At 46.1% G+C, this 16,362-nt stretch overlaps 2 protein-coding genes across 11 annotated transcripts in view; one reads left to right on the top strand and one right to left on the bottom strand.

The window, feature by feature from the left end:
• P4HA1 (prolyl 4-hydroxylase subunit alpha 1) overlaps window positions 1–7,798 on the bottom strand; it is a 28,036-nt gene extending 20,238 nt beyond the window's left edge. For 3 of the 5 annotated variants that reach the window (XM_042863410.1, XM_042863406.1, XM_042863407.1), the window contains exons 1-4: window positions 7,732–7,798; window positions 3,933–4,054; window positions 2,939–3,035; window positions 1,087–1,238 (exon numbers count right to left, since the gene is read on the bottom strand). In XM_042863410.1, coding sequence (XP_042719344.1) covers window positions 1,087–1,238; window positions 2,939–3,035; window positions 3,933–4,020 — 337 coding nt within the window. In that variant the 5' untranslated portion in view covers window positions 4,021–4,054; window positions 7,732–7,798. Of the gene's footprint in view, window positions 1–1,086; window positions 1,239–2,938; window positions 3,036–3,932; window positions 4,055–4,992; window positions 5,035–6,811; window positions 6,832–7,731 lie in introns of those variants that run through there. The other 2 variants (XM_042863409.1, XM_042863408.1) reach the window with 2 other exon arrangements.
• Window positions 7,623–15,820, top strand: NUDT13 (nudix hydrolase 13). Of its 6 annotated transcripts, none has more exons than XM_042863413.1 (9): window positions 7,623–7,702; window positions 10,822–10,930; window positions 11,421–11,560; window positions 12,180–12,287; window positions 12,674–12,783; window positions 13,660–13,782; window positions 13,902–14,013; window positions 14,672–14,826; window positions 15,394–15,820. In XM_042863413.1, exons 2-9 carry the CDS (start codon window positions 10,851–10,853, stop codon window positions 15,595–15,597), a joined length of 1,032 nt encoding a protein of 343 aa, XP_042719347.1. In that variant the 5' UTR covers window positions 7,623–7,702; window positions 10,822–10,850; the 3' UTR covers window positions 15,598–15,820. The 6 variants fall into 6 exon arrangements, with proteins under 6 accessions (XP_042719347.1, XP_042719348.1, XP_042719351.1 ...); XM_042863414.1 differs by lacking the exon at window positions 7,623–7,702 and adding an exon at window positions 8,069–8,255; XM_042863412.1 differs by lacking the exon at window positions 7,623–7,702 and adding an exon at window positions 9,794–9,962.
• The last annotated feature ends 542 nt before the right edge of the window (window positions 15,821–16,362 follow it).

Consider the following 16,362-nt stretch of genomic DNA (forward strand, 5'->3'; position numbering starts at 1 on the left):
CTACTGCAGCACCCTGTGTTAATACACTCCAGACAAATCTGCTGTTATCTCAACCTTTCGAGCCCCGTGTTGAGCACCAAACTGCTGCTGTAATCTTCTTTTCAGTGGGAGGACTGCCCATTTTTCCCCTTCTGCTTCTGCAGTCAGGAGACTCACAGGCTGTTTGTACTGAGGAGGGGAACAGAATTCCACAGAGCCGCCAGAAGGAATGGCATCAGCAAAGTCAGCCATGAGGACCCAAGTCTCAACAAGCAAACAGCCACTGACGTTGTCAGAAAGTAACTTTTCTACCAGACAAACTCTTTTGTCTCAACATCCCAAAGCACAAGTCTTACAATGCTCCCACTCCAAGTACAGGGCCAATGAGATGGTTCTTCTTACCAGCAACGAACACTGGGTCTTTTCTGACAGCTCTCCTTGTCATTTTCTACTACAAACCTACGCCTAACATCAACTACTTGTTGAGATAGGTTTCCACAGGTCAAATATAATCAGCCCAGCTTCCTTTTTACTTGAAATCTATTTCACAGTCAACTGGTAGGTCCATTTCTCTACTGAAGAGTTACTACTCTGTTACAGAAAGCAAGGCAGCCAATCATTTACTGAACTCCTTCAGATCTCTTTCACAAACACTCGGACTCTGCCAGCATTCAGGTTTCACACCACTGTGCCTTAAGGGCACTGAGCACCTCAGTAGTGACAGCACTCAAAGACAAGTTCTCCACATTTTGCATTCTGAAGAGGTATTTTCCCCTTTCTTCCTTTCAATGGCGCTTTCAAACTTTTAGACGCAGTGTTGTGAAATACAGGTGAGTACATGAAGACTGACCCTGGCACCCTGCACAATTTAAAGCCTCCAAAGAGGTGCCTCTGGTTAAACATCAGTTTTTCTAAAATTTGTGTAAAACTCCAGTAATAGCACGCTGGCATCAAGACAGTGGGCCTTCTGCAAAATACTTACTTTTTTATGATAGCATCTCAAAAGCAGACTTGCAAACCTAATTCAAAGCACTGCCTGTGAAAGACAGTCCAGGAAGTACAGTCATAATGTGATCTGATCACTGCTTTTGCTACTGGCGTACTTACCATCCGACATGTCCTTCAGAACCAGGCTCTCCAGTTCGCCCCACTCTGTGTTAAGCCGTTTCATCAGCTTGAATGCATTTACAGGATGTCCCAAAAAACCTTCGGGGTCTTTTGTAGCAGTATCTGTCAACTTATCCAATTTCTCTGCCCATCTAGAGTGAAGACACACAGTCATTAAAGTTTCTTGTAAAAGTTATAAAACTGATTTCAAACTACTCAACAGACTGGGACAATAAAAATCTCAATACAAATTGCAAACTTTTTTCTATATATAAAGCACTTCTGGAATGAACAAAAAGCAAAAAGGTTTTTGTTTTTTCTTTTTAAATCATCTTTGGCTGCAGCCAAAATCTCAAACTTGTGGGGTTTTTCTGTTTTTCTTTGTTGAGACGCTGTTGAATGAACTCCTTCCTACCATGCCAATGCAGTACACCAGCAGCTTTCGTGCACAACTAATCAAGAACAAGGCTTTATCCACCTTCTTTCCTAGACACACACCCCTAGATCTATAACAAGCCCATTCCTTCCCCACCACAAGACTGCCTTCCATATCGTAGGCTTGCACTAAAAAAAAACACATGGCTCTTAGGTTCCCAAATGAGAGCCCAGATCAACTTTCTGGGGCTGTAATTCTGACTCCGCCAACCTCCCTTGCTCTTTAGTGACATCATCTGTTCACAGATCCAACATGCTCTGAAATACACAGCAACTACTATTGTTCATCTGCCTGTCACTCCAGTGGAAACAGCGAGGGAGTTCACTCCAGCAGGCACATCAGCCACGCTGAAAGCACCAGCACTGTGCCACTGTGCATCTGCAGACAACGCAGCTTCCCCTCCCTGAACCAAACCATGCATTTGTTGAAGTGAAGGCATGCAACAACAACCTGATAACAGGATAAATCCTGTTCATTAGTTAGAAGAGGCCGCAACCCACAGAGAATACCAAATATCAACCACAAAATGAAAAACAAATAGAAAATGTGAAGCTGCAGAGGATTCTGCGAGAACTGGCATTCAGCACGCTCCAAAATTCAGCATGTCTGAGACATCTGCTAATGTGCCACACTGCGCTTTCCTTCTTTCCATACTGTCTTGAGATGTTTTCCTACGCTCTGACAGCTCCCAGCAGTGGTTCTGTCAGCAGCAAAGTGACTGACAGAGCTCCCAAGAAAATGGTGTGCTCCAGTTGCTCCTATGGACCAACTCCTAGCAACACAGAAGGACTGACCTGAAGCAAGCCTGAAGAAACTTGTGTCAACAACTTGTACGTTTACAATGCACATGCACAAACCCATTGTACATTTCCCATTTGATGGCTATCTAACTTCAGGACTAGGTGAGAGTCACTGCCATTATCAGCCACAATCACAATTCAAGATTTCTGCCAAGTACTTCCCATAAAAACCTTGACAAGCCACACAAGATGTGAGCCATCCTCCCCGCTCCAGTGAGTCACCAGCTTTCATTCAGATTAAGTCAAAGCAAGCTACCAATATCTTTGAGTACAGAGCCCAACAAACCCTAAAGATACAGGCGTTCCTCCCACCTTCTTCTCTCTCTGTCAGTTATTCCAACTTTTTCCCAACAGCTGTCACCTCCAATATAGCAAAAACAAAGCTATGACACCTATCTGATTAGCTATATTTACACATTTTTGTTGTTCAATCTGCTTGGAGATAATAAAACAAAACTAGAAGTCATTACTGGGGACAAAACCCCGGTAATAGCTTCTAGCTTAATCTTTGCCTCAGAGGCAAAATTCCTCAGGTGTAATGAACCTTGGGAGGCATTTTTTAGATAAGGCTGGACTCAAATTATTAGCTATCAGCGTCATCAAACAAGCTGCTTACTTTTTGATCTGTTCCAGCTTGCTTTCTTCTGCCTTGATGTAATCTTTCAGTGATATCACCAGATCTTTCTCTGTGTTAATTAAGTCTGTCATATGGCCTAGAAAAAAAGTTGAACAGTTTGGTTAAACAAGGAGAAACAAAAACAAACAAGAAACTGAAAACAGAAGAGTCTTTTTCTCTTCTGTATTCTTCCTTTTCCTTCCCCAAAATGCTCCCACATCCTGCTAGCTAAACTGGAAGGAGTACTTAAAGCAAAGCTTTTTGCCTTTTCTTTTTTTAAGGAAGAAAATCTCATGCTGGACAAAGCTCGTTGCCATGGAAATTAACATAATATCACATATTTATTATTAGAACTAATTCAGGATTCATTTGGAAAAGGAAATAAGTTGGAACAGAGTAAGCTTTCATCCAAACATGCATAATACAGAACAAATAATGACAAAGCTAAATACATAAAGACTTTATCTGTGATACGTAATAATACCTCGGACTTATTTTTAAGCTCAGTGGCATGACTCCAACAGCACCCAAACAACCTTAGTTATTAATCAACAATTGTTTTCCTTCCTGCAAGCAGGCAGCAGAACAGGTTCACCATGAAGTGATGCAAGGCGCATCTTCAGCTGCGACCCACAGCACTGGGACACAAAAGAAGGCAAGCTGACATACTGCTATCATTTTGTACCTCCAACAGGTGTTTTGCTTGCTTTTATAAGCATGCATCAAGACACACCAAAACTGTGTTTACAATTCAATACCCATAGGAATACATAACAAAACAACACCTCATCAGACTGATTGCACTGACTGAATTCAAAGGATATTTCTCTCAAAGGCAAGAAAAAAGCCAATCACATCCTAAGAGCTAGTAAGTGGATTTAACTGTATGCCAATAAAAGCCTTGCACTCCATTAACACACCACTGCAGAATCAGTATGATAGTCATTAAGAAATTCTTTCAGCTATGTAGCATATACACCAAAGCACGTCGCACCAATTGAGGTGAAGAAGTCCGTATGGGCAAAAGAAAAAGGCAGCAGAAATCCAAGGGCAACGGTGCACCACATCTTGTTGGATGCCATAGCTGTAGCTCAAAGCTGTCACCTCACCAGGTACCTACAAAAGAAACAAAGCAGGTGAAACATCCCTACTCACTGCACACTCAACTCATGAGACAGCTCGTTCTCTCAAGTAAGGAATATCTTAGAAGTCATCATGCTGTCTTGGAATTCACAAAATGTTGGGCTTTTATTTCCCCATATGTGAAAGCTTCATCTTTCAGGCATTCTGCTCCTCAGGTGAATGAAAACAACTGCAGATACTAACAGAAATAGTTTACAGCTCTTTCGAAGGCAAAATGATTAATTTAGGGAGGGGAAAAAAACCCAACACGTTACAAAGTGGCTCACTCTGCCTGTTTAGGGAAGAAAAGGATTTGCTTTGGACTGAGTTGCAAAGTAAAATCTGGAGAGGGAAAGCTGGAGGCCTGCTTACTGCCCACTCCAAGTCAGAGCCCTCAGCCCCACCAATGCTCCAAAGCAGCATTCCTCCCCTCCTCCTCACCTGCTTGTCCCCACCATGGGCAGCCAGGCATCAAGCTAATTCCAACTATTCCAAAACCAATTCATCTAAAACAAAACAACCCTGTAGCTCCCTTCTTTCACTCTGGCTCAGCTCCTTCTGTTCACTATATAGCTGCACAACATCCAAGAGAGAGCAGCTGGGAGGCACAACTGGCAGCCAAAGACAATAACGTCAGGCAGTGTTGTTTCTGGTAGCAGCACAGGTTCAACGCGTTTGTGGAACTGCAGCTCAAAATGCAATGAGCAGAAACCCAACTCTCCAGCCAGCCTGAAATGCTTACCTAGTTTTCAAGGTAACCCAAAGATACTGATAACAACTGTATGAGATCCTGCGGCTGATATTAGCCCCATTAAGGAGAGCTCCAATTGAGTAATTGCTTAAGTTAACAAGTTACATCTGTAGTACATCCAGTACTCTCAAAGACAATTATTTTGCTGCTCTTCCCTTAAAAAAGCTGTGTCCAAACACACCTTTCAGCTCCCACTTTGCTCTGCAGAAAGCTGGGTGCCTCTGGCTCACTCGGCAGCCAAGCCAACACATCTGTGAATCAACCACCAAGCACAAACAGTTTTACTGCACGATAAATATTTGCTCACATTATCAGTACTCAGAATTCACTGAGCTGCTTGTTTACTGGCTGTTTGTTTACCTGCTCCTAGCTTCACCAGCACACTGAAGGAACTGGTGGCAATAGTCACAAATTGCAACAAGGGAAACTCTGTGTAGGTACAAAGAGAAACGTTTGTCACAGTGACAAGTTGGGCACAGAAGAGGCTCCCAAAGAAACCTCATTTCCCATTCTTGAAGAACTTTGAAATAGGGCAAACCCACGTGCAGCCCAACCCAAGCTCCAAGCTCAACCGGCTCCAAACAGAGGGCTCAGCTGGATGACATCCAGAGGTCACCTACAATTTCATTTGTTCTTCACAGTCTCCAGCTCTCCTGCCTTTCACAAGGGCTCAGGTCCTGCAGCAATGTGCAGCCACCCAAGATGACTTCCCTCCCAGCCAGAATTCTGAGCTGGAAGCAGAGCCCAGGGCAGCAGCCAGCCGAGCAGCTTTCACTGCCTTAACAGCAGTTGCTAAGTAGCACGACTTTCAAAACTTCTCCTAGAGGATCACTACACATTCCCAAATCAAAGAAAACAAGGCTCAGTTAGGAAAGGTGCTGGAAATCCCTTACACGCATAAACTGCCAAATAGGCAGGCTTAATTTCTTCCTGTCAGAGACATACAGTAAACCGATATGAAATTGCTCTGTTACTGCCATCAGTCTGGCTCTCCTCCGCAGCTGCGTCGCTCTGGAACACACCAACATGGCACATGAGCATCTCAGAGAGGAGGGAGCCTGCTGCCCACATACAGAGCAAACGATTCCAGTGGGAGTGAGGCTGACAGCTTCAACACAAGAGTTCCCCAACTTTCTGCAAGATGTATGTTTGCTTAGCTTCGAAACTGCGAGACATGACAGAGTGGGAAAAAAATGATTGGGGAAAATAAAGCAAGGAACAAACAAGCATGAAGATACCAGTAAAGCAGAGCAGCGATACTGCCGAGTGTGGTATGGAACTCCCCTAACAGTAGGGACAAGCAACAAATGCCATTTCAAATGATGAACCTCCAAGATGGGTTTTTCTGATGAGTTTTATAGAGTTGTCAGGGTTGTATCAGAGAGGATATGCACACAGCACCCATGCAAGCAGAAGGAAAAGCAAAACTAAGACCAAGTACACGATGAAAAAGCCTCAGAGCAGCCAAATCAAGACAGATGGTGGCTGAAGACCAAAGCGTTCGGCAAACAATACTATTACACAGCAGTTCTCACCATCCATCCTAAGCTCCCTGGTGCCCACCAGAATCCAGAAAGCAAGAAACTGCTGACAGGAAACAGAAACTGAGCACTGAGTTCAGTGTGGAATTATTCTGGAACGGCTCTAACTTAATCCCTAAATAACATTTTTTTAAATTAAGGTAGCAAGCAATCTACTTTAACTAAGAGAGTCAAAGTGAGCAGTGTTTGAGGGCAGAGAAGAGCAGCACAAGCAGTGGCAGCTGCCCCCTGCAGCAAGGCTCCCTCTCCAAACAGGGCTGCAGCCTGAGACTCATGACTGGAATCCTTACCCAAAATGAAAAGAACTTTCCCAAAGTTCTTAGGCACCAAGTGCCACTTTCAAAAGGCCTTCCGCTGATCTCCTGAAATTTCTGCCTGTTCTGCTGGCTTGCAGTGCACATAAAGCACTGTGTGTCCCTACTTCTATTTGAAAAGAATCAAAAGCAGCAGATCCTACACCTCTAAGAACTTAAGTTCGTCTTCCAACTCCTGCACAACAGAAGCTGTTTGCCTGTAAGAGATGAGAATGAATTCCAGAGGCAACATCAGCAGCGTGCTTGAAGTTTCAATCCTGCAGAGCAGGGAAGTCCACACACAAGTGTGTAACCCGGGGATGGAAGCACGTTTCCAGTAGGTTTCTGGCATAGCAGGACTGAACGGAGACAGCCCTCTCAAAGCACGTTTGTTTTAGCTTTCCAAGCCAAGACAAAGAGCTCTGGCAACGCAGCAGAGCGCTTATCTTATTAGACACAACAAGCAGAAGGCTATCCTCCTATTCACGCCTCAGCACAATATCTGCAGAGATGTTTTTAGAATTAAGAACGCTCAGAACGAAAATCCCAGCGATCAACAGCTGGAAAGCAGTAACAGCGGGAGCTCCTTCCTGCTGAATGGGCACCCGCGCAGGCAAAAAGCCCCTTCTTCTCAAGGGGAGCAGCAACTCTGCCTGATGTTCCTGGAAGAAAGCGCCCAGAAACACGCCGAGCGAGTGACAGCGAAGACACCGCGCCGACACGGGCTTTGTCGGCGATCTCCGCGCCCGACAGAGTCCTCCTACAAACTCGGTCTCGTTTCAACGCGTTCTCGCACGCCCCGCGCACAGCGCAGAGGCTCCGCTCGGCACGGCTCAGAGATCGCCAAGCGGCGCCGCCTCTCAGCCTCGCCGCCCGCAGCCCCGGCCCCACGGAGAGGCTCCGCCCGGCGCAGCGCCCCGGCAGCGGCGCGGGCCTGGTCCCAGCCCGGCGCCGCGCTCCCGCCCCCCCGTTACGTAACGGCCGGCAGGGCCGGGAACCGGCGGCGCGGCGCCTGCCACGTATCGCCCCCACCCCCCGCGGAGCCCGTCCCGTCCCGGTAAGAGAGGCGGCGCGGCCGGGCCTCACCTGAGACAGCGGGCGGGCCGCGCGCGCCACAGACGGAGCCCCACGAGCCGCCCGCCGCCGTCACGCTCCGCGCGCGCGGTGCCGCCCGCCGCGGCTTTAATAGGCGCGCAGGCCACGCCTTCCCGGGCCGCGCGCGGCGGGGGCGGGGCGCGGGCGGCGGCCGGCGCGCTACGTGAGCTCGGTCACAGCGGCGGCCGCCCTGGTGCGCAGGCGCCGCCGCCGCCGCTGCTCCACGTGGGCGCGGGGCGCAGCCCGGGGGTCCGCGTCGCGTGGCCACCTCGATCTCCTCCGGGAAGAGCGCGGTCGCCGACGGTCCCCGTGTGGCTGCGGCGTGCGCTGCCGGTGCCGTGCCGCAGCGGAAAGAGAGCCGGGTTCCAGCTGAACCATCCGTCAGAAATAAGCCTCCCTTCCTCTCGCCTTGGTCGACTTCCAACAGAAATAGAGCTCCTACAGCCGGCAGGAAGTGGGGAGCGGTCCGCCGGCCTCCGGGTTGAAAGTCCTCAGGCCGGGACACGTGGGCAGAGGTAGAGCAGCAGCTTTGGAGATGTGGCAAACTTCCTCCTTAAACCAGAGTGCCGCTTTAGCTTCCTAACCTTTAACTTTTTAATTTTTAACGGGACTTCCTCAGGCTGACGTGACCCACCTGTTTATTAACTAGGAGCATAAGTACCGAAGATGAGGCTGCTGACAAAATGAAGCCGTGATAAAATGAAGCCAAGCCTTTATCGAATCCTTGCAGTTGGAACAGTCCCTTAAAGGCCATCTGGTCCAGCTCCCCTGCAATGAACAGGGTCAGCCACTGCTCCATGAGGACCTCGGAGCCCCCTCGAGCCTGACCTTGAGTAGCTGCAGGGCCGGGGCACCACCTGCCTCTCTGGGCAGCCTCATCAGTTATGGGTTAGTTTGTATATACAGCATAATGACAGACGGGAAGACTACTCATTAACTTTCTGTTTAAAGAAGTGGTTTGTCTTACCCCAGCCTTTGCCCAGGAAAGAAACATTTTTTAGCAAGAGGTTCCTTGTGGTGCAACCACGCATTTTCAGCATGAGCTCGCTAGCTTGATGCATTGGAAGCAGTTAGCAGCTGATGGCAGTCCCAGCTCATGTCCCCTTGCTGGGAACAGCTGGCAAGACAGAAGAGCAAGAACTAGTAAGGTTACTACCACAACTGTTTTCAGCTCAGCAGATCTACTGGCTTGTTTTAACTGCAGGGCGAGTTTACACTGGAGATTACACTTCAGTGCTCTATCTTATTAAGGGAAGATGTTTTGTCCATTAATCCAATTAGCATTGTAGGTTAATAAGACTGTGTTTCCTGAAGCAGAGCAGTCTCACAAATAACAATTACACCTAAACGCTTAAGGAATGAGAAAAGAAATACCAGAGTGGTATTTCCCTACGTATTCTACTTATTCTTTTCCTGCCTACTCTACTTACTATGTTTTACAAGCAGTGCTCTCTAGTTACATGACAACTTCTCAATTAGGAAATCACACCAAACAGCTAAAGGTGCTGAAAACATTTACATGTTGATAAAATTCCCTTTCTCTTCAATATAGGCAGATAGGTTCCAGCCCAGGGTAACATTTTCAGTACCAAAGAAATGTATTCAGCTATGAAGGCATAAAACAAAACATGTTGTTACTCTGTCATCTGTCCTGGCAAAGGGCACTTCCCAATCAGAGCCACTGCAAACTCAGCTGCAGGTCTGGGTGTTAGAACACTCAGCAGCTCCATTCTTCAGCTGCGTTCAGTTGTTGGCATACTTTCCTCTTTGGGAACACACAGTCCTTAACTTCAAACACTGCCCTTATGCTACTGACACAGAAAACAGAGAAACTTGCAAAGATAAAAAGAAACTAAACAAAGGGGAACTAATACTTTCAGAATAGCTCAACTTATTGCAGTAGCATTGTTCCCATAATAGCTCCTGCTTGGCAAATTACAGTATATGGAATTCTGGCAGAAGGAGGCACACAGGGAGAGCAGCTCCACAGCTGCAGGAGCTGACGGAAAGCCGGAGCAGATCCTGTCAGCCACCCAACTGAGCCAAGGGTTTCCGAACTACATTTCCCAGAGCTCCTGCTGGGGGAAGAGTGACTCAATGTGGTCAGACAGCTCCTGTTCGCTCTGCTTGCTGGAGGAGTCCTGCTTCCAGCTGAGGACAACGGTGGCCTTCCAGAGCTGTTTCCTGCTGCTGCAGACAGCACGCCTTCTGCTCCGAGCGCAGTAAGTGGGCAATGCGTTTGCAGAGTGGCTGATCTCAGTCCACCTCCCACAGGGTGGGCAGAGATGTCAGGAGCCACCATGACAACTCCACAGCACTGAGCAGAGGCTGCCTGCCTGCAAGGAGAGGGGCCTCTGCTCAGGCACCACCCAGCTCAGGAGCCGTCACCAGCCTTCCTCAGAGGAAGGACTCACCACCTCTTCCTTGGTGCAGCTTACACATCCCAGCCTGTAGGATTAAGAAAATGCAACTTCATCCTTAGAGAGCTTTGAGATTTGTGGTTGGAAAGTGAAATACTCAAGGTAATTGCTGAGGATTGTGAATCACAGCTCATTTTTGTTTCAGATGAATGCCTGAGATAGCTGTTTTCTGAAGCTGAGTTCAGGCGGCAGTCTGTGACTGCCTGAGCTGACAGTGTGGTAGGATCCTTTGGCACAAAAGCCGTTCTCAGCTGGAGATGATCCAGTTCAGCTGCAACTGCTGCCTCTCGTCAAGCTCTGGGAATTCTCTTCCGCCACCGATATTTTGTCTTTCATTCCCTTCTGGCATCAATGCCTTTCCCACAGATCTGCTGCTTGCTGCAATAGGATGTTCAGTTGGATGGAGGCCATTACAACTGCGTAGGAACAAACAAGAAAGCAGCCACTCTCACTGTTCTTTATCCCACTGGTACAGGAGTTCAGAGAGAAGTATTTAATCTCATCTTGTAACACTTTAAGACCTTCTGTGCACACTTATTTTAGAAAGCAAACACCAACATTCTGTAGGTTCTGTAAGCATGTAGCATTGGGTTATTGCACCTTTTAAATCAAACTTATGTTTTCAAGGCCACTGTGTTATGTTCTGTGCTTCTCTTTTCAGATAGAAACAGCTTCCCATAGGTGCTGATTATGGCTGCAATTTATCGAGCAGCGTATAGAAGAGCTGCTCTCTTCTGCAGGTCACACTCCACCTATATTAGAAAAATGAGGTAAGTTCTCATCTAACTCATTTGCACTGAGACCAGGATTTGGCACTCTTGTATTCAGTGTCACAAACAGCCCTACCCAAATCTAATGCCAGCTTTCATCTTGTATCAGTTCAGCAGTGATGCAAGAATCTTGCATGTGCTTTGTAAATGGGAGTGGTTAAAATCTCTACACTCCCTTCACTATGGAAAAGAGCTAGTTGCCTTAGGCTGAAACTCTCTAAATGAATGCCTGCTTTCACTAAAGATCTCAAAAAAAAAAAAATTCAGGCAGTCTTGAAGTGACAGTGCTCACCTCCTTTAAATACTACTTCAGACAGCCTGGAAGAAGCACACAAACAACCACATCTTTTAAAGAACCCTCTTGGATTGGGAGACTTGGGTTACATATCTTGGATCTGCTCTGCCTGAAATAAATGTGTCCAAATAAGCATAGCACATGTAATATTGACATGATCTCAAATTCATCATTCCGACTCTTTTCTTACTGCAGATACTTGAGTAAGCTAAAGGAAGATGACATCTTGTGTAGACAAGCCCAGACCTCAGGAACTTTCTACATCTTTCACAATTTCTCACCCTTCCTGCAGAAAGTCGGGAAGAAATATTTGATACCACAGCTCAGTGCAGCAGGTAAGCAGGTGTCCAGACAAGGCGTCACCCAGGTCATGCAGCTCAAATGATACAGGATCATTTGCAACAAGCAACACCTTACATGGGTTAAAAAAAAAAATAAAAAAAAAAAACCAAGACACACATAGAACATCCTGTTATGTATGGCATGCTGTTTGTTACCAAAAAAGTCTATTTGGAGTTAAAACCTTGGCACATTGACGTGAGCCCATGCTCCTCACATGCATATGGTATCAAAATATACCTGAGCTACTTTGAGATTATAAATTTTGAATATTTGGGACCATAACTTTTGAAGAGCTGGTAGGATAACAGACAACAAGTTTTGCCACCAAAGCAGGGAGAAGTTCTGTGAGAAAGGTATCAGCTGGCATAAGAGAGAATTGGAATGGACAGCTGTTACTCAAGCATAAAAACATTTGCATCTTTAGCTTGACATGGTCTAAAGATACAACATCTAGGAAGGAAAGCTATATGTCTGGTCTCCACCACTGCTCTTACATGAGCACCCCACCTCGAACCCAGATTGCACAAACGTTGGCTAAGCAGAAAGAGCTTCACAGTCATACAAATTAAATTTTCCTTACGGCTTTTCCTTCCCCTTTCTCCTGCTCTTTAGAAATGAAAAGGATCCTGGAGAAATTCAGAGAGACTGAACAGTGGATAGAGAAGTCGGTGCTGATTGGTTGTTCAGATGAGCACGTACCACACTTTGCCCTGGATTTAGGTTGGATGACTCCTCTTCCATCTGTGTCGGCATCACATTCGATGCACTGAGATGAAGACGCTGCTGAGGCAGCGTCCCTTCTCCACGCTAGTGATTATTTACTGTCAAGAGGAATCAGTCGATCCTCTGTAGGAGCTGCTGTGAGCGCAGTGATTGAGCCACCAAACTGTAGCTCAGTTGCACTGTGGTTCCTCTGGGTGTGTTTGTAAAGGTGGGCTGTTTGCAGGTCACTTAACATTTGGAAATGCGTACCTCTGAAGTGATGTCACTTCACGGGAACTTCCAGAGGTCGTATACTGGAACAGTGAAGGGTAGAAAGTTGGGATAAGAACTGCAGTTCATGAAATCACAGATTTTTTATTTTTTATTTTTTTTTTTTTTTTAAGCAGGAGCCTTGGAAAGATCAGTCGTTGAGGCTGAGCTCAAGGGATCGTTCACTGACTTACGAAAGGCTTTCTTTGTAGTGGATGAGAAGGATTCTTCTTTGCTGGCCTCGGTACAGTGCAGGATTTGTAACCTTAATAAGTTATTATTCCTAACATTTGTCTCCCACATTGTTTTATGACTTCATATGTATTGTGGAAGTATCTACTGTCAGTTTTTAGCCAACTAGGTACAAGGATGCTATAAATTACTGCTCTTCTCCCAGATTTGCTGTCACAAAAGCAAGCTGCAGTGGGAAGAGAAGCAGACAAGAGGCTTAACAATGATTGCAGTCATTTGCCACTTAGCATCAACCTGCTGCATGAAATATGCTGATCTCAGTGGCAGTTTCAGCAATCCCAGTTTGTCCTTGGCAATTAACACACATGGCTTTTCTATTATCCTCTTGGCAAACTGAATTCCAAGAATGGCCTTACAGATCTTCTGTCAGAGCTGCTCTGTTACATCTGCACACTTATGAATTGTTACTCTCCAGATGCCCTGTTTGGAAGCTCTAAGGAAAGACTTGTGTGAAAATTAGGCATCCAATAAGAGAAGCAGAAATAATTGTTTCTTTTCCTGCTCTGTAATGTTTATGATGCTTGGGTTATTTTTCCCTAATGGTATTTGGGGCTGGCGTCTCCCTGGCATAGTTCAGTTCTCATTAGTACTCCCATTATATCCCAATAAGGAACAACTCTTCCTCCACCTCCCCTTAAAAAGATGAAATTTGGATGCTAGAGCAATGAACACAGAACACCAATTGCAGAAGACTCCCTTTATCAAAACAGTGCCCATATTTTATTTGCATTATAGAGGCTTCCAAACATAATCAGAGTTTCTCCCCAGCATGCTGTTACAGGCATGAAACAGCAAAGCATCACTTGGGGAGACTGCTCTGAATCATCTGGCTCTGGCTGTCCATAGACCTGTATTTCCTTCTTCACAGGCCCAGGCCCTTCTCCGCTGGCACGATTCCCACCAGTACTGTAGCAAAACCGGGCAGCCGACTCAGAAAAACGTAGCTGGCAGCAAGCGCGTGTGCCATGCCAGTGGAATAACTTACCCACAGGTAAGCACCTGAGCAGCACAGCTAAGTACAGAGTGCCCCCAGCCAGCTAGGAAAAGTCCCCACTTTCACTTACTTGTTTGGTCTGAACTCCTTCCTTTGCTCTTGGGTGCATTTTCTAGATGTCTCCAGTAGTTATCATCTTGGTGTCTGACGGCAGCCGCTGCCTCCTTGCACGACAGGCTTCGTTTCCTCAGGGGATGTACACCGCTCTGTCTGGCTTCTGTGACGTAGGTGAGGTGGCCTCTCGTCCAGCACAGTGCCCTCAGATGTGCAGAGCTGTGGGACATCAACCAAGGGCTTGCTCACAAAAGATGAATGATGCATGGTTGATACCACAAAAACAAGGATTGGGTCAGCATCGTTACTCAGATAGGGTTCAAAATAGTACATATGTGTAGAGAACGGGTGAATTATGAATGTGTATCAGTTGCTGTAGTTCCCGATAGTAAATTTAGGTGTAAGGCTTCCCAGAATAGAGCAGTAACACCCAGATACTTCTTAGTCTGTTTTATATCTCATACCCTCTGGCTCAAAAAAAAAAAAAAAAAAAAAAAAAAAAAAACAAAACTACAGACCTCTTATTACAGGAGGGAAAGTGGGAAACAAAAAAAGGGAAAAAAAGAAGAGTAGCCCCACATTCCATCCCTTGGCTCTGCATACAGAAAAAAAAAAGAGTGTCTCTGATGGCTTTGGTTAAGGGAAGCAAGCACTGGCAGCAAGATGCTCAATTCAGTGAATAAGCATTCCTAGGTCAGCACAGCCAGAGCTCCTGCTCACGCTTGAACAGTCAGGGCTAGAACACCTCAGAAATGAGCGTACCTATGTTTTTCTTGCCATGGTTTGCTGCCCTGATGCCAGCCTGCCCTTACTCATGCATGGTTGCTTCTAGGTGAAGCTGTGGAGGAGGCAGCCCGGCGAGAAGTGGCAGAAGAGGTGGGCCTGGAGGTGGAGTCACTCTGGTATTCAGCATCCCAGCACTGGCCCTTCCCCAGCAGCTGCTTAATGATAGCTTGTCATGCATTGGTGAGGAGACAGCAGTTGGAGGTGAGTGGATTCGCATTCCCCCAAGGCATTTCAATGCTAACCTTACATAGCAGAATCTCTTTCGGTCCACAGAATTTACCTTGGATAGCATCAGCTCCTCTCCAAATGCTTTTTCAGCTAGCTTCCTATAAGTGAAAAAGAGACTGGAAAACAACAATTGCTTCTGTTGTAACATGCAAAATTTTACACAGGTCACTGAATGTACAAGCCCATATCATGCTTCCGCATTTTTTCCCTCTTAACTTTGCAGAGCAGTTACCTTCTAATATTCAGAACATTATCTGCTGTAGAACGTGCAGCTTCTGCTATGTTAATTACTGTGATCAGACACTAGTACTTTGCAGGCCAATGCCACAATGGAATAGGGCTGACTGACTTGTGGCTTCCCTAAGGAAACATCAGTGGGCAGTCATGTCCTCTCCTGTGCTGGCATCAACAATTAATTCCAGCATGGATTAATCACTCCAGGGATTCCAGCATGGGATCTTTGCAGGAGCAAGAACGAGGCACTGCTGCCCACATTTGAAGCTGATTTAAGGAAACTGGTACTCCCCTAATTCTTTCCAGATCAGTGTGAACAGCCTGGAGCTGGAGGAAGCCCGCTGGTTTGGCCTGGAAGAAATCATGGAGGGTCTCAAGCGAGAACCCAGATCTGCAAAGCAAGACAATGGAAGTTTTTTACCTTGGTTCCCTCCCAAGCAGGCCATTGCTCACAAACTGATCAACGAGTGGGTTAAGCAGCAGACTTCCCAGCCAACTCAGGTGCTATGAATTCATTAAGCCTGTACCTCTACCAGGATTACTAATGCTTGACATGAAAGCTTCCACAGCTGAAATCTGTCATACAGCAGATGTAATCTGATGGCAATCCTACATTTGGATACAGAGACCTACACATTTCTGATCATCCTCAGACAACTTCTTGCACAGTGGATCACCTTTGAGATCCATCAACTTGTAGTAAATGCACAATAAAATTCTTTGTCCCAAGGCACAAAACGTTGTCATCTGCCGCTGGTGTTGCCCAGTAAGCAACAGAACAATGAGCCCAGTGCAGCTATGACCCTCTTTTCTCCATTTTACCCATCTACAGGTAGTGATGGATATCTGAACCCAGCATTTTTTCAGAAAAAAACATTAAGGGAGAGAGGCCTTTTAGTTTTCACCTGTATCTCAATCTGGACTGACTATCAAAGAAACCAAAGAAAGGCAGTGCCTGTACCCTCTCCCCTTCTTCCATTTCCCTTACCTTTGAATCTTCCAGTTTCATATGAAACTTTTTTTTTCCCCAAATGATAAGTGTATTCCTCCTTTGATGATATATGAGAGTAACTGAAACTACTTCTGGAGACAACATTTTCCCTGCCAGCTATACAGAGCATGACACTTCCATCCTAAGGAAGAGAGGATAGAGCTACCTGGTGGTAGAGAGTGGAAGAGCAAAGCCTATATATGAGCATATTAGAACCCAAGAAACTCAAAGGTGAGATAATATTACTGAAAGGCAGAATGTCTCTCACCCTGTGCCAGAAATCT

The sequence above is a fragment of the Lagopus leucura genome, unplaced genomic scaffold (assembly GCF_019238085.1).
Source record: "Lagopus leucura isolate 7727_CA_CO unplaced genomic scaffold, USGS_WTPT01 Super-Scaffold_739, whole genome shotgun sequence".
NCBI lineage: Eukaryota > Metazoa > Chordata > Aves > Galliformes > Phasianidae > Lagopus > Lagopus leucura.